The 23,024-nt window shown below is 48.6% G+C and overlaps 1 protein-coding gene across 2 annotated transcripts in view; it reads left to right on the forward strand.

Annotated features, from left to right (window-relative positions):
* GLDN (gliomedin) overlaps positions 1-23,024 on the forward strand; it is a 50,796-nt gene that overhangs the window by 20,411 nt on the left and 7,361 nt on the right. For both annotated transcript variants that reach the window (XM_046649052.1, XM_046649057.1), the window contains 7 exons: positions 2,201-2,252; positions 8,899-8,916; positions 9,292-9,399; positions 18,943-19,080; positions 19,683-19,829; positions 22,558-22,641; positions 22,724-22,849. In XM_046649052.1, coding sequence (XP_046505008.1) covers positions 2,201-2,252; positions 8,899-8,916; positions 9,292-9,399; positions 18,943-19,080; positions 19,683-19,829; positions 22,558-22,641; positions 22,724-22,849 — 673 coding nt within the window. The remainder of the gene's footprint in view (positions 1-2,200; positions 2,253-8,898; positions 8,917-9,291; positions 9,400-18,942; positions 19,081-19,682; positions 19,830-22,557; positions 22,642-22,723; positions 22,850-23,024) is intronic.

Raw genomic sequence — 23,024 nt, forward strand, 5'->3', positions numbered from 1 at the left:
GCATTGATGTGCTTCCCGACTTGAACGCTATCTCCCCAGGGGAGAAGTTCTAGGCCTGGAACCAGGTGCTGTTCTATGCACAGGGGATACAGACAAAAGAGAGAACAAGTTCTCCTGCTCTCAAAATGCTTCCATTCTTTGTGGAGCGGGGGCAGGTAATAAATAAATGCATACATAAATAACATTGGCTAATGATAAGTGTCACCAAGACAAAGAGTTGGATGAGCTGATGGGGAGTGGCTGCTGGGGCTACTTTTAGTTGGGGAGTCAGAGAACGCCTCCCTGATGAGGTGACATTTGAGCTGAGGCCTCAGTGAAGATGTAGGCACAGCATCCACACACGGCAGAGGCCTGTGATGATGGCCAGTGTGACTGGAGCAGAGTGAAGGGAGGGAGGGATGGGAGACCACCTGGAGAGGGAGCATGGCCACCTCATGGATGGATCGTACCTGACGCCCCCAGGACAACGAGCTCTGAAGCCTCTTCCAGCTTCAACATTCTCGAATCTTACATCCAGATTTCTTGTTCCTTTGCTTATTGCTTCCTAACAGCTCTTAAGAGACCAGCCCTTTGCAATTATGTTCCTGACTGTGTTTGTCCTTTGTTATTGCTTGCAGCATTTTACGTCTTGCAGAAATTTTAAATTATGAGACAGTCGAATTTATCACATTCTTCCTATATAGTATAGGAGTTGTTTCTTAGAAAAATCTTTCCTGCTTTAATGCCATTATAAATATTTTTCCCAGGTTTTCCTCCAGTTCTTTCACTAGTATGTTTTTAACTTTTAACTTTTTGATCAATGTCACTTAATTAACTTATTTAGTGTAAGGAGTGAAGTCGGGATCCAGCCTTTGTTTTTTCCCCCAAATGTCTATCCAGCAGTCTCAACTCCATTTCTTAACTAAGTTTTTCTCCCACAGTTTTGAAATGCCATATCACTTGGGTCTAAAAACTGCTTCTTGGATGGTAGATCGGTACAATAACTAAGGCATTCCTGGCACATTCAAGGAACCATCAAAACAATAGCATAAATAGAGCATGCTTATCATGTGCCAGGCCCAATTCTAAGTGTGTTGCATGTATTCGCCCATTTAATCCACATACCCATGCTATAAGGTAGGTGCTATTAGTTCTATCTACAGACGAGAACACTGAAGCACAGAGAAGTTAAGTAACTTCCCCAAGGTCACACTGCTTGTGAATGGCAAAGCCATGATATGAACACAGGCAGTTTGACTTCAGAATCCAGACCTTCATCCGCACTCTTGGCTGCCTCCACAAAATGGAAAACACTTTTGTGTGTGCTTCCCACATGCCAGGCACTGTTCTAAGAACTTCACTTATAATAATTTCACTTACTCTTCACAACAATCCTAAGAAGTAAATGCTATTGATATCTCCATTTTACAGATGAGCAAACTGAGGCAGAGAAGGGAGAGGAGAGTGGTGTGAAGTGAGGCCTATGTTTAGAGCAGCAAGGAATCACAAGAGTGTTTGAATCAGGGCTGGACCCATCAGACTGGGGTTTTGTGATGCTCATTAGAAGCAGGGTGAAGAATGGATGGGAGAAGGGTGCAAAGTGGCTGTGTGGGAACCAAGTGTCAGGCTGATACCACGGGCGCAGTGACCACCCACCGCAGGTGGCCATCTAGTAGTGAGAAGGTAGGGTCCGCGTGACGTGAGAGTCACTACCATCCAGGGGCAGTTTCCATGTGCCAGACGTGGAGCTGGCTTAACCCTCAGGCAGGAGCTTCTTATCTCCATTTTCAGAGGAAACCAAAGCGTCAAGAGGTTAAGTACTTTGCCCGTGCTCACCCAGCTAGTAAGCACTTGCTCCTGACCACTAAGCACACCGACCCGTTTTATTCAGGCCCACGGACTGCGCCCTCCAGACTCTGGGGGGCCGGCTCATTACAACCTTGAAACTTGGGTTTGGCGATGCCTTCCCCATCCTCTGCCTCCTCAGAGTTTGATAGAAATCAAGGAGCTTCTGTTGATAACGTTGGGAGATGAGCTGCTGATGTCAAAAATCTTTAGATCTTTTAAGGGTTTCTTTTCAGTTTTAGGTTAACTTTTCCTCAGACCTCTGCATAGTCTCCTGAAGTTACTTTTTGCACTTGCTTTCTACTTGTCTGAATAAAGGGCAAGTTCAGGGCCCTCTGCCTATGGTGCGGCTGTTAACCACCCTCTCTTCCCACAGATCCGAGTGATGGTGGACCTGTGCAACAGCACCAAGGGTATCTGCCTGACAGGTAGGCTGGCCCGCACTGACCACGGGCCACTCACGCCGCAAACATGTGTGCTGGCCAAAGCGCTGGGGCAGAGTGAACACCTAGGAACACCTGAGGTTATAAAAAGGCCTGTTGGTTTATTTTACCAGATGTTTTTAATGAGCTAAATATCAATTGTAATATAATTATGAAAAATAGTATTTTCAGTATTGCCATAGAAATAGAGCCATGGAAAATAACTAGGTCTTGGGTAATTAGAAGCGTGTGGTTCCTTGAACAGAGGCCATGGATGTTTTCCCTTATTCCCGTTAGTTTTTAAAAAGGAAAAGAAAGAAAGGAAACAGACTGCGCTAAGTGGTAGAGTTCTCTTACTGGAGAATAGTGTTCTCTTACCAGAAGTAGTTCTTTCCCTACATCCTACATCCAGAATGAATGGGAAACTCTAGAAGCAAACTGCTAATTAGTTAAGAAAACCCTTTTTATGAAAAGTGCTCTGTGTGGTGCCTACTGTGTGCTGGGCAAATGTAGAGGTTGGTGCCACTCTGCCCCCTCCGCTCAGTGAATCGAGGACAAATAGACAGGAGGGAGGGGATCAAGCAGGAGGCACGTGCAGCCTTGGGACAAGGCAGGCTGATGGATGGGGCAGGGGAGGGGGGCAGTGGATTTGATATGAGTCTGACAGAGTCCTGCCTTTGCCCTGAGGGGAGGGACACCTGCCTTCAGAAGCTGGGGGCCAGGAAAAACACAGACCCCAGCTCAGTCTCCCAATTCATTGCCCCTCAGGCTCCAGTCAGGGCCAAGGATGGGCTTATACAGCCTGATTTTAGACACTGCATTTCCGGTCTTTCCAAACGGGGCATAGCGTTCTGAGGAAACAGGGACATTATTTTTGCATTAAAAGTTTATTATGGGGTAAATGCACAACTCTCATGGACTTTAAAAGACACCCACATGCTTGGAAGCCATCTGAAGCTTTTGTCTGGCCTCCTTAGTCTAGGGCCCCTGGCTCTGAGGAGGTCCCTGGTGGAGGCTGAGAAACCCTGTGCAGTGTGTATTGAGTCTAAGGAACCTCACCCTCTCTGCTATATTCTCCCCAGTGCCTCTCATTACCTGCTGTGCATTAGGAGTGCAATGTGAGTTTGTTGAATGACTAAACCTGTGGTTTGTGTAAGTGATTAAGCCAGGATGCTGGGCTGGTAAGGAAGACGCTTCCCTGAGGAACCCAGAGTCCGAGTCTGACTCTTACTCACTTTGGCCTCTGAGAGGAAAGCTGTAATTCTGTGGCTTCTTGGGAGATACTAATTGAATTACTAAGTCCCATTTCAGCCTTCACGGAAAATTAAGCGTCTTCAGAACAGCTTGGTCCTTTATTCTGAAACTCTTGTGGCTTAGGCACCTTTCTTCCATCTCTGGAACTCCCTTTTCAGAGTTGCCACGTGTGACAGTAATCAGTGCTAGAGAAACGCTCGGATGGATGGAATTACAGGCACAAAGCCCTGTTGAGAGGCACAGGAAAAGCCTCTTCCTTTTTGATTTTTATAGTAATAAAAGGAGAGCTCGGCTGTTGAGTGAATGCAGGATGGAGCTATTGAGACCACTTAGGGGAGATTGATGGGGGCAGGGCATCGCAGCCGAGCTGGAAATGGGTTGAAGAGGTTATTCTTTAGTGCCTCGAAATGCTTTTCAAAAGCCAGCACCTTCTCTTTTCGTGCTAGCTTGAAAGCTCTCCAATTAAAACTTAGGTATGAAAAGTACAAGTTGCAAAGCGAGGTGGTGCCTGGGATAGACCAGGGTGCCTGGATTGGGGGAGGGGAGGTGACAGGACCCAGGACTGAATTGGCAACTTCAGAGGGAGGGGCAGACAGCCTTGGTCCAGAGCCCCAGGAAGAATCCTGCAGGAGGGACTGCCAGGGCAGACCCTGGGCCTGGGGCCTGAGGACAAGATCTGGCTTTACACTGGATTCACCTTTGAAAAGGCTGGCGTTTGTGACTTGAGGCTAGTCCAGCTGTGACCATGAGACCCCATTCCTCTTCCTTTTCGTGGACTCAGCTGTGGTTGCTACGGGGACAAGGACAGATGCTGTGTAGTCTTGTGCAGCCTGCGACATCTCACGTGAACAGTGAGGGCAATTCACCAACCAGAGTAGGTAGGTAGGAGTTTTTGTTAGTGTGGAGTTTCAAACAACATATGGTTTTCTGGATGCATCTTACCCCTGAGCCCAGATTTCCTTGGGACCCCAGGAGCATAGCTCCTGGAAGAGCAGGTGTCCTGAAGAATGAAGAAGGTAGATTCTTGGGTTGTCCTTCACTCCCAATGGCCTCCTCGTACGGGCTTGTTGGAAAAATCTCTAAACCATCACTTTGCCACATTGCTGTGGGGGCAGAAGCGCTTCAGATCCACATAGCCTATTCTCTTGCAGCCCAGTGACTCCAGTCCGTGAGGAAACTTGTCACTACTCTTTATCTCATACCAAGGCAGACATCAGTAAAGAATCACAGTTGCGGCTGAGCATGGCCTCATGGCCTGCTTTTCTGCTGTTTCAGAAAGCCGTCCTAATGGGTTAGAATTGGCAGTTGAAATAAAACCTATTTGCCATCCCTACTCTAATTTTTTAAGATCGCCATGGCCATAGTCCAAAGTTGAAATGCACCAAATAAATGGGATTGGACCAAAGCTGCAGTTTAGGAAAGGTACCTTGCCAAGTCGGGTACCCTGGGTCCGGCCCAATAGCTTAGTCACGGGGGCGGCTGCAGAGGGTATACCAGCAAACATAGGGTGGGAACTGAGGCCGCAGAGCGATAGCCAGTGCAACCTTTGGTAAGTGAATGGACAGGCTGTTCTCAGAAACAGCTAGGGCAGCTGATCATGTTTTCACTCAACTGGCCTCGCTGAACAAACTAGCCTGTTGTTTTAGTGCTGGTAGATTCCAGTTCCAAGTGTGAGTGCTTGGGCCCTCTCAGGCCATCCCTGAAGGAGAGCCAAGCATGCCTGACTCCCAGGGGAAGGGGAGACCATACCCGCCTTGGCCAGAACTCCTGTCTGGCCTTGAAGCTGAGGCCAGGGTCATGAGTCCGGAGTCCCAGGGAGTCCTTGCAGGGGTAGGAGTGGGAGAGAATCAGGACTACTGACCTCGGAGGTGCTCCAGGCCTGGCAGCATCGGGTTTATGTCTAGTTTACAGAACTAAGGGCATTGTGGGCCAATTTTAGATTTTAGGGAGAAAAAATAAATCTAAGTGGCACAGCTCTTATCAAGCATCCAGCCAATTCTAATTGACTCTGGCCGGGAATGTGGGGTGGGGATAATCAGAACCAGCGACGTCATTTGCAGGGTCCAGGGCAAAGCGAAAATGCAGAAAAAAGGCTTTTTCCTTTCCTCCAACATCTTACTCTTGACCTGCTGTGGTGAGGCTTTTCGTTTGCTATTTAAGGTCTTACTCCCCGAGGTGTGGACACTTACCCAGCAGTGCAGACCCTCACAGGCACAGGGGCCTCACCCTGTGGCTCAGGCATGCAGGGCATTCACATAACCCTAGCCTTCCCTGCACTCTCCCCGGGGCCCCCACTGGGATGGAAAGTGGCAGCAGTCACTGACGGGGCCAGGAGTGGGGAGGACACATCACGGGGCAGGGCAGCAGGTGGCAGAAAACCTGTCCTGGAGAGGCAGCGAGGCAGTGGAGGCAGGACCACACATGAACCAAGGCTCCAGGCCTCCTGGAATGTGCTCCATCCTCCCATCAGACTTTGTCTACAAAACACAGATTCAAAGATAGTATTATTAAGAATTTCTAGATGGTGACCACAGAGCATTAAACCCAGTGTGGAGCCGTTTCTGAGTGTGGGGCCCTGTCAACTGCCCTGCATGCAGTGTTAACATGAACGTGGCTGTCCATGTGTATTCCTAGAGGGTCTGTTATTCAGGAAGGGAAGAAGGGGCAGGAGATGAGAAAACATTCTGAAAAACAGCTTTCTAAATGCCCTGTTGGCACATGCTATCCAACATTTGACACTATTATAATGACACATACTTGAGGCTTCTTCTGAGTATAAGGGGCCCTTGGGCAGCTCCCTGGCATCCTGAGAAGACACTGGGACAAAGGCTCGGCATTGCTATAGCACTCCAAGAGCTCTTTGGAACCCCTTGTCATCCATCAACTCTTCTGGAATTCTCTTTCCATTAGCTTCAGGACCCAGGACCTGCTGGATTCCCTCCTACGTCTTCAGATTGCTCTCTCTCTTTCCTGGTGCTTCTTCCTGCCCCTGCCTCCCTCCAGATGGGTGTATCCCTTCTCTCTCTCCATCCTGAAATTTGGCCTAGACATTTTCCTCTTGTCTCAAGACTACTAGCTCTCAACCTTTTTAGGGTCAGGGTCTGAAGATCTCCTTTAAGGATCTACTGATAGTGACTGATTCTTTACCCAGAAAATTTTCACATCAGGTCAGGGGAACCCAGGACCATCAGCATCCCACCCATCTGTACTGTTTGGTAAAAATGAAGGTTCCTGGGCTTCTAAATCCAAACTGAATTAGAATCTCCAGATGGAGCCCAGGTATCTGCATTTTAACAAGCGTGCCAGGTGATTCTATGGACTCAAGTGACTTGGAACTGTAGCCACAGGGCGTCTGCGGACCTCAGGTCAATGCCAGGAAACCCTCATCTACGCACCTCACCATAGGGACCCCCTTGGCCATGGCTAATGTGTCCTAAATATAGAGCTCCAGCCAGGACCTTGCTCCCATAGTCCTGCTGCGTGGAAATGGCTATTGGACTGTCCTGGGAACTTTCAAAACCTGCTATCTACAGTCAATTCTTGCCTGTTTACCTTTTTTTCTGCCCATCTGCACATCTGAATTTGGCTCCATCTGGAGTTGGGAGTGATGATTGATTGATTGATTTCTTCTGACCTCTGTCAACTCTCCATATCACCCCCTTACCATTGTGTGTGTGTGTGTGTGTGTGTGTGCATACCATCTGGTAGTGGAGTCATGTTGCTACAGACTGCACCAATCCTAGAAAATGTGGTGCCATTTTCAGCAAATCACATTTGCTCAAAGCAGGATCGTATGTATTGAAAGCATATCTTCAAACACACATTCTCCCAAGAGTCCTCATGTCTGTGTCAAGTAGCCTCTCTCCATCAGTATCCTTGGCTCCCAGTCATCAGAGAGGCCTCCTTCTTTGTCTTCTACCCAATCAGACATGGAATCTTCCGCTGAAATATCTCTTGAATTTCTAGCTTTTGCTACAACTCTACAGTCACCAACTACATTTATCCACAACTTTGTCCCTAATTTTAACTACAAAGATTCTCTGGGTATTTTCTCCCCTCCCCCCATCTCACTTCCTAGTTCTATTCAACTTCCATCTACAGGGAAGATCTCAGACGCACACTGATTTCACGGTGTCATCCCCCTGTGTAAGAGTCTACCGTAGCTCCCCACTGCCTCACAGATACCATCACACCTCTCTGCTCGGCATTCGAGTGCTTCTGCCCCACATCCACCACCCGAGTACTTACTCAGCCTTATCTCTAGGCGTGCCGGCTTGGCCCATCTTCTTCCTTTCTCTCACCCGGAATCGTGCATGTGCCCACCTTTGCTCCTGCTGGTCCCCTGCCTGGGACGCCCAGCCCTCACCCCTGCAGCCACCTCAGGCCCATTGTTTCCTTAGTGCCACAGCTCAAGGCTCACCATCTCTGGAGGCCTTCTCAGACTGCTATGTGCCCAAACTGCTACAAGTTGCTTCCTGTCACTCCCTCATATTTCATTGTGGTTTCAAAGTGTCAACCTTTCCCAGGTAGGTTGTAAACACAACAGACACAGGGGCCAAGATTTCTGCTTCTCAGTAGGCTTTAGTGCACATAGTAAGTGCTTAGCAAATGATGGTTTTCCGAAAGGTCACAAGCTTGGATTTACGGGAAGACCTTCCCACTCCAATACTGACAATCATTATACGTGATCTGGAGAAACAAAAGGACCTCAGCTGCTCACATCATAACCTCACTGGCTTGTCTGAGTGCTGGAACAGAATTGACAAGAAGACTCTCCTATTTGTGGAAGCAAAATTGTTTTGTTAGATTATGTGTAAATGGCTCATCTGAACCCCTTAGATTCTTGGGTAGTTATACACTAAGGGAGGTATCTGTTACCTGGTCTGGGCTCTCAGTTTTTCTCAGGCGATTTCATGCAACAAACAGACGCCCAGTGAACCAGCTTCTGCCCTCAATTCGCCTCAGTGGCCTAGAGGAGACAAGGTGGTTGGACGAGAGCCCTTAGGACTGTTCTCAGACAGCCAGCTCTCAGCCCCGTGATGACAGCACTGCCATTTGCTGAGACCTACCCTGTGCCAGGGTTGCACTGGCACCCACCTGCATTGTCACCAAACCTCATTTAATCTATAGTGAATCCAGCTCAGAAATTATTCTTGGTCCATTGGAACTTAAGCAAAAGTGGCTTTGATGGGCAAATGGGTCTTTGTTGAATTGCTTTTAAGGATCTTTGGGGAAAATATACCGAGTTCTACATAAAAGAGAAGAGGCGGTTTCTTAGGGCCGGAAGGTGGTTAGTACATTTTGAGGGCGGAAGGTGCTCCTTGCTTTTTGGGTTGTGGTGCTGGCTTTGCTTTCTTCCACCCATGGTTTATCATCTAAATTTCTTTTTCTGTTGTAGGACCACCTGGCCCACCAGGTAAGAGCCCAAGGACTTCCCTAGTTCATGGGGAGGATATGGGGGGCCGGCTCCCCAGGACCCCTCGGAAGGGACTGAGGTGGGGAAGGGGGAAGAGTCTGGAGGCAGCCCGACTGCGACTAGGGCCCCCTCCTTCTCTCCCCTAGTCACGAGCTCTCCTATCCCTCCCACCTGAGACCCTGCGTCACCATTCCCCCCTGCCCCCCCGCCCTGTCACTTCTTCAGGCGCAGGCAGCAAAGGTAGAGGAGAAAGGGAAGAAGCAGGAGGGAATCTGGAAAAGGCATGGATGCCTATCCTGTTTCATTGGCTAAAAGAAATCACGTTAACTTCGGTGAAGATTTTTTAAATGTTCCTATTTCCACGTTTTGACACAGGACCCCCAGGAATTGGCGGGTTACCAGGACACAATGGATCAGATGGACAGCCTGGTCCCCAGGGCCTAAAAGGCGAAAAAGGAGCAAATGGAAAACGAGGAAAAATGGGTATTTTGGCAACTCTTCTAATTAACTTTCTTGTTGCTTGTCTCCCTCTTGCATTTTGGATGGGCTAAAGCTGTGCGCACTGGGGATGCAGTGTTGCCTCTCTATGCGCAAGGCTGGTTTCACTCCTGTCTGGAGACTCCTGTGCTCTGCGGTGCCAAAGGCATTCTTGTTGGTTCAACTCCGACAAAGGTTTATCCAGTTAGAGAAGCCGTGTCTGTGGGAGCTGCTCGCCACCCTTCTGCTTGCTCTGAGGCAGACCGACCGATGGAAGGGGCAAGAGCGGGCAGCCCTGGGGAGGGGCACTCCATGGGCTGTGTGATGGTTGTACGTGCGATGCCCCAAGTTCTTTTGAGGGTTATTTCCTGCCTCGCCCTCTCACTGACTTCTCCTTCCCAGCAAAATTTTGTGTTTGATTGAAAATCGGTTGACCATGTTGGCCCCTACCTTTTCCTGGCTACAGGAATAGCGAGAACAACTTGAGGAGAATAACAGCCTCCCTGAGGTATGGCCCCAGTTGTCAGGGTCTCCTACCCAGGGGTCATAGGATGGTTACAAAGATGTGGCTGGCATCTCTGAGGGACTTGCTCTACCTGCTATGAGCGGCAGCATCACCCAGGCAAAGGCCCGGAAGCACCACGGTGTCCGATGTGTCCAGGGAGCAGTGAGAAGAGGGACTTGGACGGGGCTTGGCAGGAGGCTGGGGGTCATGGTGGGGAAAGTTCTGAAGGGCTCAGAGCACCAGTCCCGAGGAGTCTGTGGAGAAGGACTGGGCAGAGCCACTGCAGAAAGCTGGCACCTGGCATAGCGGAGGCTCCTAGAGACTGCTCAGGACGCTTCTAGGGAGGCCTGGCTCTTAGCCTCTGCAGAGGCTGGAGCCTCCGCCACACGCTCTGGTTGATTTTCCACCTCTTGGCTCTGCTACCCCAGCTCACCCAGACAGACCCTGGGCTAGAAGAACTACTAGAAGTTTCTTTGAGACAGCACAGCAATCCCTTCCAGCACCGCTGCTGTTATTCCTGCAAGCAGTTTGAGAGCCGGTGGAGAGGGAGAAGATTGTCGAGGGGTTCTGCCACTGGGCAAAGCCTACAGGTTCATGTTCCTGGGGTCCGCCTCTGTGAGGATGGGCACATGCGGTCCAAGTCAGCTTGGTCCTCAGGAGGCCAGCAATTACAGCCAGAAGGATGGAGTAGTAGTGGGTCATTGTGTGTTGGATAATAATTATAATTATAAATGAACATTGGTATCGAATAAAAAGGACCATCAGGGTGCAGGCACTTAGTTTATCCCAGGAAGACCCCAGAAATGTGATCCAGTCCTCAGGATTCAGCAAGGAGTTTCCTGAGGGCCAACTGTGAGGAAAGGGGGCCACCATACTAGCACTGGGCATGGGGCAGGTGGAAAAGGGGTGATTGTCAAAAAGATTTGAGACAGATCCCTGGTTTGCAAGAGATGATGCAACCCACAACCCAGTGAGGGTTGAAAAGAAAGAGTTCATTCATTTATATAACATATATTTACATGGCAGGTACTGTTCTAGATACTGGAGATCCAGAAATGAAAAAGCTGACAAAACCCCTGCCTTCATGAAGCTTACATTCGAGTCTGGGCTGATAGGCAATAAGCAGATAAATAAGTAGACTATATCGTCTGTTACATGGTGCTAAGTGCTAAAGAGAAAAAATAGAGCAAGGAGAGGGGATGGAAAGTGGTTGTGGATGGGGGTGTGATTGTAGATTGGGAGGCCAGGGACCTCTGAGCAAACACCTGGAGGAGGGGAAGAGGGAGCCCTGGGGGATGTGGGGGCGAGGGTTCCAGCAGAGCATGTGAGTCCACTGTGCCTGCAGAGTCTGAGGAGCCCCCAGGAGGCCAGGGCAGCCAGACAGAGAGGATGAGAGGTGAACATGGTCGAGTTGAGACCAGAGAAGTAAAAAGGCCAAATCACGTTGGCCCTGGGCATTTGCAGAATGTGGTTGGTACGCAGAGTGAGATGGGGAGCGTTTGTAGCAGAGCAGAGACCTGCCCTGCCACACGGATGAGAGGTCGCCCCGGCAGCTGTGCTGAGGGAGGCTGCAGGGAGGAAAGGAGGAGGCTTGGAGCAGGAGACAGCAGCGGATGGATGGGAAGTTGCCGGATTCTGTTTATCCATGGAGGTTGACCAAATCTTCAGTTTCCTGGAGATCCCATAGGAACTGCAGCAAAGATGCAGACCCTCCTCTGCGGCAGTCTCCCAGTGAGGAAGGCCTCCTGGGGTCAGCAACATTAGAACGAGAAGATTCCACCGAGGCTGAGGATAGAACTTGAGTCACCAAGGGCTCCAGCAGAAAGTCCTTGCCCCAAAGCCAGGGAAAAGGGAGATAGGGAGTTATGACATACTCTAACATAAATAGCTAAAGTTTATCATCAGGCCCTCCTTCAAGTGCTCTCTCTACTCATCTCATGAAGTCCTCATAACAAACCTAAGGAGATGGATATTTTTATTAGCCATATTTTTTCTAGATGAAGAAGACTTATCTTTCTGTTTCTCAAACAGGCCAAACCCATCCTTGCCCCAGGACCTTTGCACTGCTGTGCCCACTGCCTGGAATGCCCTCTCCCTGCCCCTCACGTGGCTGGTCCGTCCCATGGGGCAGGTCTCAGATCACATGTCATCACCTCTTCAAGATCACCCCTGACCTCTGTGTCTGGCCTCTGCCTCGCCCATTCAGTCACATTCCTTGCTCTTTTTCAAAACATGTTTCCCATCCTGAAATTCTCTCCTTGTGTTTGCTGGTTGATGTGCTGATGATCTGACTCCCCAGGGAGAACCTGAGGGCCATGAGAGCCAGGCCACATGTGTCTTGCTTAGTCCCAACCTCCAGTGCCTGGAACACTCAGCAAAGGAGGGCAATAAAGTCATTGTTGAACGAATGGACATAACTTGTCCAATGTCATAAAGCTAATGAGCCAGCCCTGATGGCATAGCGGTTAAAGTTCGGTGCGCTCCGCTTCAGTGGCCCAGGTTGAGTTCTGGGCATGGAACCATAGCACTCGTCTACCAGTAGCCATGCTGCAGTGGTGGCTCACATAGAAGGACTCACAACTAAAATATACAATGATATACTGGGGCTTTGGGGAGGAAAAAGAAAAAAAAAAATATATATATATATATATGTATGTATATATATACAAATAATGTTACATTTAAGGGGTAAAAAAGCTAATAAGTAGAGGGCTTGAATCCAGGTCTCTCTGACTTCTAGACCCATGCTCTTAACCACAACTGCACTAAACTTCCAGGCTCAAGGAGACTGGGCCCGAGTTGTGAGAACACGTTATTGGAGGTACCACAGAGCAGGTGTGGGCAGGAAAGATCCTGGGCCTTGGGAGCTAGTGCCGTTAGCTGTTGAAGGGTGTAGGACTGTGGATGCCCTTGACCTGAGCCAATGCTGGGTCTTACTGGGAGGGCTGTGGGGGGGCCAGCCCTTTAGAGAGGCCTGCAGGACCTGGGCAAGAACCCACAGTTCAGTGAGTAATTACCTGCCAGGCAGGCAGAGTTGATTTTGTGCCTCTTGTTCCCTGTTCTCGAGGGAAAGGGCAACAGTGGAAGGAGTTCCAGGAGCACTTGACTCCATCCCCAACCAGCTCTGAGGCCTTGGGCGAGTCACTCTACCATCAACAGACGGAGGCGGCTGGGTTCCAACAACTCTAACACAGTTCCCGTTTTTGAACAGTCTGCTCCAGTGTTTGTCTATGAAGGGGAGACTATATCTTCTATATTCTATTACTTGGCACAGCTCTCAGCCAGGCCCCACTCAAGGCTCAATAAATGCTTGATGAATGAAGAATGAATGAATTCATGCACGAATGGGAAGAATAGAACATAGTTTCCGTCCGTAAGGGCTTACCGCCCAGTTGAAAGGGAAGGTGTATCTTACCCACAGCGTGTACTCGGTAATTGGTTATTCTGCCTTGAAGACTGCTGTATTCTGCCCAGCAGGTCATGCTGCCAGAAGAAAAGCTAAACTTTCTTGTGCAGGTAATGAACAATAGGACCCTATGTAGAGGCTGGACTGTGCGGTAGAGTTAAGTGTAAGGGCCAAGAGAAAGTGTGATGGACATCTTGGAAATAAGTAGAGGGGAGGTGGGGAGAACATTGCAGGGGGAGGACAGAAAGGACTCACCTGGAGGAACTGTTAGTGAAGCTGCCTCTGGGCATAAGTGCCCCAGCCTAGACTGCAGTGGCGCCAAGGGTTTCAACTTTACATCTGCAGGAGCAGGTGGGACCCACCATGGGCTCTTGCGAAGAAGACTAACCTGACAAAATCAGAGTTTTGGAGGTCTAGTCTAACAGGTGAAGTATGAAAGATAAGCCTCCGTTGCTGACCTTAGGAATGCTAAGAACCCTGGTGGAATCATCGCATGGAGCCAGGGCCTGAGGGCTTAGGTTGAGTCCTGGCTCCTCCACTTACTAGTTGTGAGCCCTTGGGCAAGTCACTCAACTGCTCTGTGCCACATTTCCTCGTCTGTATAATGGGGACAATGAAATATCAACCTCATAGTGTTGTTAGGAGGATGAAATGAGTTAATATATATAAAACACTCAGAATAGGGTCGGACACCTAGAACGCACTCTGTTAGTGATAGCTGTTACTGTTGCTGCTGCTTCCCAAAATGGGGAAGGAGAAGCTTGGGTTTAGACCAAAAGGAACTCTAAGTTGAAATGCCTATATTCGTCTGAAAACACTGACTTAGATTTGGAGAGAAGAATTGGACCTAAAAGAGACTGAAATGTTGTCAGTTTTGCAACTAGCATCTTCTGTGAAGTTTGACATTCTGTTGCCTCAAAACCAAGCATTTTCTTTCTCTCCATCTGTCTCTCACTTTCTCACTTAAGAGTTAATGCTGCAGTGTCATCTCTAAAAATCAAATCCCCGTAAAAACAAATAAACACCTCCCCTCCTTATTCATCCTAGTCTCAGGACTGGGTTTTGTGCGACACCCTCGGGTCCCCTTTCTCCCTGCCTCAGCCTGTGACAGATGGTCCTGCCAAAAATAAGACATCCTCCCTCACCCCCTGCCGGGAGGTTGGTGGAGTTGACCCCAGCAACATCACACAACCCCAAACTCTAAAGCTGGTAAAATGGTTTGTTTTGAGTGGGCGCCAGCGGGGAAGAAAAACAGCAGAGAGCTACTTCTAGCACATGAGTTGGGCACGCAGAATCCGGCCTTTCTTCTCTAGCAGAATGTGCTGACTCAAAACCTGCCAGGAGTCATGGGACAAACAATGCCTGGGCCCAGGCCACACAGTGTAATAGTGTCACTGTGCACGGCTGAGTCAGGGCAGGATAGAAAGTGCCACACACAGGTCCTCCGATGAGATTAGGAATCTCATGAATGAGATTAGGTGTGGTGTACTCTTGACACCAGTGCACGGCCGGTACATGGCCAAGGCGATTTCACCAACAAAGACGAGGGGAATTCTCGGAGGCAATGGCTACGAGAGGGCAAAACAGACTGTATATAGACAAAACGTCCCCACCCTTTCCTAACGAAAGCTAAAAAATGATCATGCACACCCAGCTAAGGGTCAAAATACACCCTTAAGCAAAGGTCTTTAATATGTTGAGCTTTAAATACCCACCCCTGTGGGGGCTGCCTTCAATAGCTGCGTACAGTAGGAACATTTTCCTATTTCACACATGGCCTTTTTGGTAAAGAAAATAAAAGGCATAAGTGGAAGGAATAAAAGAAAAGAAGGGGAAATAGGATGATGATGCAGAAAGGCTCTTTGTGACTAGAATAAATGCCTGAAAGATGAAACCCTGAACTAGAAGATACCGTTTCCCTGAGCTTTGCTAAATCCGGGCATGTGAAACCTTTGGAAGGTATCAGTTATACTTGGTGCATTGTGCTGGCTGGACTCTATGGCAACGTTCTCGTCTTTTGTGTCCTGCAGATAATGTGACAAATTGCCTATTTAAATACTGACAAAAGAACATCTTCTCATGCAGGGGTCCCCGATTAAGGGCTCCTCTTAAGTGAATCACTTTCCAGCAAGATGTCTTAATGACTGTGGGCAGGGATGACCCAGCCCTCATCTCTCATAATGAGAGAAGCATTATGAGCCATGACCCGCCCCCCCCGCCAGGAATGATTTTCCCCCTGTGTTACTGAATCCTTGGCAGAACAAGTGCCAACAATGGAGGGGCTTCCTTGCTCTCCTTCACATCCTCTTCCCTGGGTCGCCAGCTCTTCCATCAGTGTATGTGCCCACCCCAGATCACCACTGGCTGAGGAGGGGAACCCCAGGGCTCTGACTCTCAGCTACAGCTGAATTTCAGGGTTTTCACTGAAGTGTTTTTTATGGTTGGCTGAAATCTAGAAAACTGTTCACTACATTTTCTAACAGTGATCAACACTTGAAGGTTCTTTCCTACACTGCTGTCTTCCCTGGGATGGCATGTGATGGGTCCCTTGGATATAGAAGAGTAGAAACCATTTTGAGTATTTATCACTCCTCTGGCATAAAGGAAAAGGTATGAAGAGCTCAGATGTATGTTTGAGGGAATAATTGCCTTTGGTAGCAGTGTGGAGTATTTCGAGTACCATCTGGTGTGATGCGATGTAATAACCTCCCCATTGCCAGAAGGGCTTGAGAAGAGCCAGTCAGGTGATGTAGAGACACTTAAAGGGTTGGGTGGCAGGTTGACCTAGATGACCTCTAAGGTGCCTTCTAATCCAGAATTCTGTGATTCTCTTGGGATGGCGCTGGCAGGAAGTGAGGGTGGGGGCAGTCCAGACTTGGTTTCAAATCTGGAGGGAAGACAATGGCAATGCCAGAAAGATAACTGGAGAATGAAGATTGGTCAAGCTGATGGGGCATAGGAGAGGTGCAAATGGGCAATGACTTAGCCAGAGCCTATAAGAAGGGTGTGGGACTGGCAGGGTGTTGACGAAAATAATCCACAACAAATCTATAAATGAAAATTTGGGAGAGTTCATTCTGAGCTAAAATCTGAGGACCATGGCCCAGGGCCTTTCTTCTCGAGGAAGAAAGGACATCAAAGAAGTATACAGAGTGGTTATATACCCCCAAACAGGATGTTTCACATATGATTGAAATGCCCCTCCCACAATAGTCACAAGATTGCCCTGTTGGCACAGGGCTTGATGGACACAGCAGGTAGTGGGTCTGCTATCTCAGCAGGTGCAGCAGAAAGCAAGTCTATGGTCTTGAGCTGGGTGGTCACAGGTGAGCGCAGCAATCAGTTCCTAGCCTAAGGAAAGATGCTTAATCCTTAAGGGAATGCCAACGTTGGGATGGGGAGAGAAGTTGCACCTTTATCTCAAGGGCCTTTGTTCTTGCCATAGGCAATGTCTAAAGCAGATATACAATGCATGCTCAACAGCCGAGGTCAGGCCCTTTTGGAAAAACAAAGTCAGGCCGAATTAGGTTTACACCAAATGGCTTCCTCATATACTCCAATATATCCTATTGCTTGCCATTTCTATTTGTCAAGGGTAATTAGAAAAGGCAATGGAGCCTAAGCCCTCTTGGTTGTAGGCATTGAGAGGAACTAAAGGTTTGCCTGCACTAAAGTGTGCCTCTGGCTCTTCTCTGTTGCCTGAAATCTCTCCTACTTTGAGCAACGTTTCTATTGAGCAATATCTCCACGAGGCTGTTATCAAAATGAGCACGTGGTCCCTGCAATAGGGTCTCATGTTAGTTGACGCATACCCGGCAGTTCCTTTGCCCAATATTAGGCAATCACTTTCCCTCCCAGGGCCCCAGGGTGCTCATGACTTCTAATAACTCTTTTATAGATTCCTTGAGATATTTCCACATAAATAATCATGTCATCTGCAAATAAAGACAGTTTTAATTCATCCTTTCCAAGCTGTATGCCTTTTCTTTCTTTTTCCTTGCTTTTTTTGTACTGGCTAGGACCTCTCGTAGAGTGTGCAATAGAAGTGATGGGAGAAGATACTTTGTCTTATTCCTGATCTTAGGGGGAAAGCATTGAGTCTATCACCATTAAGGATGATGTTAGCTGTAGGTTTTTCATAGATGACACTTTTTAAATTGAAGAAGTTTCCTTCTATGCCTAGTTTGAGAGAAATTTTATTAAGAATGGGTGTTGGATTTAATCAAATGCCTTTTCTGCATCCATTGAGATGATCATGATTTTTTTGCTTGCTTACATTGTTAATTTGCTCTATTACATTGACTGAATGATTTAAACTTTGGACTCTGTTCTGGCATGCAGTTAGACTATTTGCAGATCAGTTTCATCCCTTTGGAGCTTGTTTTTAAGCCTTGTTATGATGGATCCACAGCAGCCTTGACTGTCGGGCTAATTTAGCCCCACTGCTAAGACAAGACTCTTCCAAGGACTCTACCCAATATCCCATCCTTTTCTGAGATCTCTCTGCCTGGACTGGGAGGAATGAGCATGTCCCCTGTGTAAGCTCTGAGAGCGGTGCAGTCACCTGCTTTCTGGCTTATTCTTTTCCTGCCTTGTAGGGTTTCACAGATCATTACTCAGCCAAAGACCCAAGGAAACCCCTCTGAAGTTCTCCAGAGCTCTTTCTGTACAACTATCTCCTCTCTCATATTCTGTCTCCCAAATTCTAGCCACCTCATCTCCCAAATTCTGGTTTTTGTCTCCTCACCTCAATGAAATCACCAGGCTCTGTGGGTTCTCTGTCCCTGTACTGCTCTCTGGAAACTACCTGCCAGTAGTAAGCTGGGACAATCATATTATGAACCTCGTTTGCTCCTTTTTCCCAGGGATCAGAATCCTATGCTGGCCATGGTCCAGTGCTGAGATGAGTCATTGCATAGATGTCAGCTTTTTCTAGCTGTGTGTGGCAGGACTGCAATTCCTGTAGTGATGGCTCACCATGAGCAGAGGCAGAAATCCCACCCACTGCAATTTGTTCACGCTATCACCATCCCTCTTAATGCCTGTCCTAGAGCAACTTTACCTGTTTTGCTATTTTGGTTAAAAGCATTTTACATTGGAATGTCGGAGGAAAGGACAGTGGCGATGGAGTCAGAAGATCTTTGCTGCCCACTTAGTGGCATTAGCTATAACCACTGTAGGCCTTAGTTCCAACTTCTAGAAAATGAGAATAAGGATAACTTCCCAGCCTCCACTCCAATATGTTGTGAGGAATAAACCTAATAATGCAGATAACAACACTCACCATGACAGCACCAAGCCGGCTCCTCTCAGGGTTCCCGCGGTCCTGTGTGGGGGTGGGGCCTGACTTCTGATTGGGCCTCACCATCTTTCTGTTCTTGCTGTGACTGTCCCTCTTGTGGTTCACTCCTCTCTCCAACTTGTCCCAGCCAAACGTTTCTAAAAATACTCCAGCAGAGCCACCTGGAAATACTATTCTTTAATGAATTTATGGCCACGCTGCTATCCTAAAATGGTTATAAAGTGTTATGTATTTGGTTTTTGAAGCTGCTTCACCTTAAAAGTACAAAGTATAGTATTACAAAGTAATGTACCAGAATTTCTGGCACAAGAGGCTAATAAATCATCTTTTTCTCAGGGCTACCTGGAGCCCCAGGAAATCCAGGGGAAAAGGGAGACCCTGGTGAACTGGGCTTGACTGGAAACGAAGGCCCAGCAGGACAGAAGGGTGAAAAGGGGGACAAGGGAGACGTGTCCAACGATGTGCTCCCTGCAGGTAAGAGGCTGGTGCTCGGGCCTCTCCGAGGGGGAACAGGCCTGGAGACCTGCCCGCGTTTTCATATAAGGGCTGCTCTGGGTTTTCTCTCATTTTCCTTTTGTGGCCATCTGTTTTACAGCATGTTCTAGAATTCTGTGCTTTCAAAAGGGAGAAAACTGTGTGTGTTACCCTAGCGTTGGCAAGACCAAATCTGGGATCTTAGATCATTCAGGTCTAAATGTCATGGTTGGATTGAATTAGGAGGAAGGCAGTTTCCTTTTTCCAAACATCTATTAAATGCAACACGATCTAGAACAAGACAAGTAAGCAAGCAACTTAAAATACCTCAGAGGACAACTGAAAGGAAGCACAGGCATTTTCTTCAAAGTTGAGGTACAGCTTAGCACAGCTCCAGGTACATAGTTGGAAGTCAACACCTACTATGGCTGCTTCCTCGTCTCTGCGTGGACAAGTGCTGGAGCACAGTTAGCTCTGGGAGGGGACGTCCAGCGAGCCTCCCTGGAGCACCTCATTCTCCTTTTCCCTGTGTGACACCCAGTCTCTGATCACGGCTCGTTAATCAATCTCTTCCCCCTCTCCTTGTCTCTCTCTCTCTCCAGGTGCCAAAGGTGACCAAGGCCCACCCGGCCCGCCAGGCCCACCTGGCCCCCCTGGGCCTCCAGGCCCTCCAGGTCCCCCAGGGCCCCCTGGAAGCAGAAGATCCAAAGGGTCTCGGCAGCCAAACATGTTCAACGGCCAGTGCTCAGGTCGCCAAGCCCTGCCCCAGGGAACCTGCCTCTTTTGCTAGTGATCCCAAACTCTCAGACTTTACCTGGCTTTATGACCAGATTTTTTAAATAGAGGGAGGAGATTTTGTCCAAAGCCAGAGCTCCCACTTGCAACACGTTCATGGGAGGCCTGAGCCGTCTGCCCCCGGGATGAGGACTGGAGGCAGGTTTAGCATTGGGCCTCCCACCCCTTTCCCTCGCCTCTCTCATTTATCACCAGACTATTCCTCTTCCTTACCAAATCCACCATCCGTCTCCCCTGAAACAGTCTCAAGGGCTAAGCTGTTCACTTTTGGAGCATGTGGGCTTGACTGATGCTGGAGGAGATGATGGGGAGGTTCATATTGGTTAACTCTGCACAAATACTACAGTACTACCATCACCACCACTAAGTTTGAGTGCTAATAATGTGCCAGGCACAGTGCTAAGTGCTTAGTTCATTTAATTCTCACAACAGTCCTATAATTCAGGAATTGTTATTGTCACCAATTTACAGATACAAAACTAAACCCCAAGTTGCTAAGCAGCTTGCCCAAGGTCACTCAGTTAGTAAGTGACAGAGCTGGGACTCAAACCCATGTGCGCCTGACTGTAAAGGCCTTGCTCTCAGAGCATCTTCTTTTCAGAGATGGAAATTCACCCTTTGAGACTAAGCCCACCAAGGACAGGGAATGCTTGATCTCTGGCAGGCCAAGAGGGCTTGTTCTTGGCCAGTTTGTGACAGGGGTGGCCATGGGATTGAAAGCTAATCAGAAATCAAGAACCATATTAATGGAAAAAGCTTCTACAGCGAAGCTGGAACTTCTTCCCAAAAGGGGTGACCTGGACCCACTCACCTGCTCGGGCTACGAGGAGGCATAACATGATGCCGTGACTTCTGTGGTGACAGGAGGCTCCTGACTGGGGTTTCACTCACACTTGCTGTGGATCCACTGCCACTTTCCCAAACGGCCTTTCGTTCTGTCTGGGGCACTGTTCTTTCTGGAAGACATTTGAGGGGCGCACAGCTTTCAGTGGGCGAATCTGTACCTTCAAAGATGTCACCCCTGCCCCATAAGGGAGCCTGATTATAATCCTGCTCAACAGTTAGCATGATGTTAAATCGCAGCACGGTGGCTCTGTGGCTGGCGATCAGCGCCACCCCCTCCATTAGCGTCAGCCCTTTGCTCAGCCTCCTTGGAGATGGAACTGAGCGGGAACCTTCGCCTGAGAGAGGAGTGGAGAGCTGACCCTAGCTTTTGCGGAATTCTAACTTGCCAGAGGCTCTGTCAGCTGGTGACAGGGGCTGCCTGGAGAAGCTCTCTCCTCCGCCTCGCCTGTCTACCAGGAGGCTGGTCAGCAGGGGCTGGGCCCCAGAGTTGTGAAAACTGCTTTAAATGAGAGGCCATTATCTTCCACTCTGCCTCTGAGAAATGAGTCATCGGTTGCCAGGCATCCGGCATCTGAACTTGGCTCTCTCTCCTGCTCCACTTCCATTTCTTTAACCCCCTCCCACCCCCACAGCTTTAGAAGCGGGTTGATACGACAGGAATTAATGAGAACCTTTCTTCAGACTAAGAACAGGAGGGTCTCTCTGTCCCTTTCTTTGCAAAGCCCAAGTTCATAAGGGGAAACTCCAGATGAAACTCAGGCAGCAGGATTGCCTGTGGGGGAGTCATAACAGGTCCCTGAGATGGCTCTCATCGATGACAGAAGGAGTTCAGAGAAACATAGCCTTGTCCAGGTAAAGAAGCTTAGAGATCGTGAAGGGTGCGGCCCCCTTCTTTCCCTGATAAGAAAACTTTCCAGATTGTTCTGTGAGCTTCTCTAGTGACCACAGAGGTGATTTGAATGCCTCAGAATTTGTCTAGGCAAGTGGACCTGGCCTTTCCTAGAAAGCCCAGTTTGCCCCAACCTGCCCCAGACCAGGGCCCTTACCACAGCCATCCACTCCCCCTCATCTGGGTACTGGCCATGTTCCTTCCCTCCTCCTGTCCTGCTCCTGCCACCCCAAGCCACCTCTTCACCAAAGGTTTGAATTAATCCCATTTGTTAAGGGGAACAGTGACAAGCAGAGGAGGATGAATTCCAGCTCAGGTGTAGCCTCAAACCAACTGTGAATCAGGCGCCCTGTGTCCCATATGCCTTCAAGCAGACACAGGTGGGAAATGGTGGTGAGTGGGCCCAATGTCTCCGCTCAACTTCTCCGGTGGGGCTGCCTCCAGGCTCCTCCTTCCTCTGAGACTCCTCCCCCTGGTGGTCCAGGAAGACAGAATAAAGAGAGCCGCCCTGTCATGAGGTTGCTCCCTCACTGCTCCCCATCAGCTTCCTGGAAGTGAAAATCCTTCCAGAAAAATGCAACCGTGATGGTGATACCACCTGCCCAGAGAGACCAGGAAGGTGTCAATAAGCCTCTCTTTCCCTCAGATGGCTGAGGGCCTGAACAGGCTGGCTTAGACCCCTGTTTCCCTTTTACTGACATCCTCTTTGGATTGTATTATCTTAGCAACTGTGGTCTTTGAAAGCTTGTTGGGAACTCATCAAGCAGGGGAAAATATTTGGAAGTGGATGGGTTGATATTGCTTAAAAGCAAGCAAAAACCTTGGTGGGCCTATTCCAAGGGATGCTCGTGGGACCAGAGTCTGGAACGAGGTGGGGGAGCACCAGTTACACAGTTAGATGAATCTCACTGTGCCCACTGCGTTTGCTCTGATTATTGTTGTTTCAGGGGAGACATGTGCTGTACCAAATGATGACACCTTGGTTGGAAAAGCTGATGAAAAAGTCAATGAACACCATTCCCCACAAGCAGGTAGAGATCCTATGTTAAATTCAGAAATTGGTTGCCTTGAAGTCATAATTGGCAGGTGAGTAACTTCATCCTCTTCTGGTAGAATCCATGATTGCTTCCATTGGAAATCCAACACAAGTATTAGAAGTGACAGAGACATTTGGCACTTGGATACGAGAGTCCGCTAACAAGAGTGATGAACGGATCTGGGTGACTGAGCATTTCTCAGGTACCGTCTCTTGGCAGATGATCTATATCTGTGTTATGATTGTATCTTTCCTCTGTTGCCTACCTTCAGGCTTATTCTATTTCTGTGCGTCTGAAATCCCTGCTAATTGGTTTAACAGAACTGCTCTTTATTTTAAGAAGCACAAATGAGTGGGCAGAATATTTTTCTTCTTTGA

This window comes from Equus quagga, chromosome 2 (genome assembly GCF_021613505.1).
Source record: "Equus quagga isolate Etosha38 chromosome 2, UCLA_HA_Equagga_1.0, whole genome shotgun sequence".
NCBI lineage: Eukaryota > Metazoa > Chordata > Mammalia > Perissodactyla > Equidae > Equus > Equus quagga.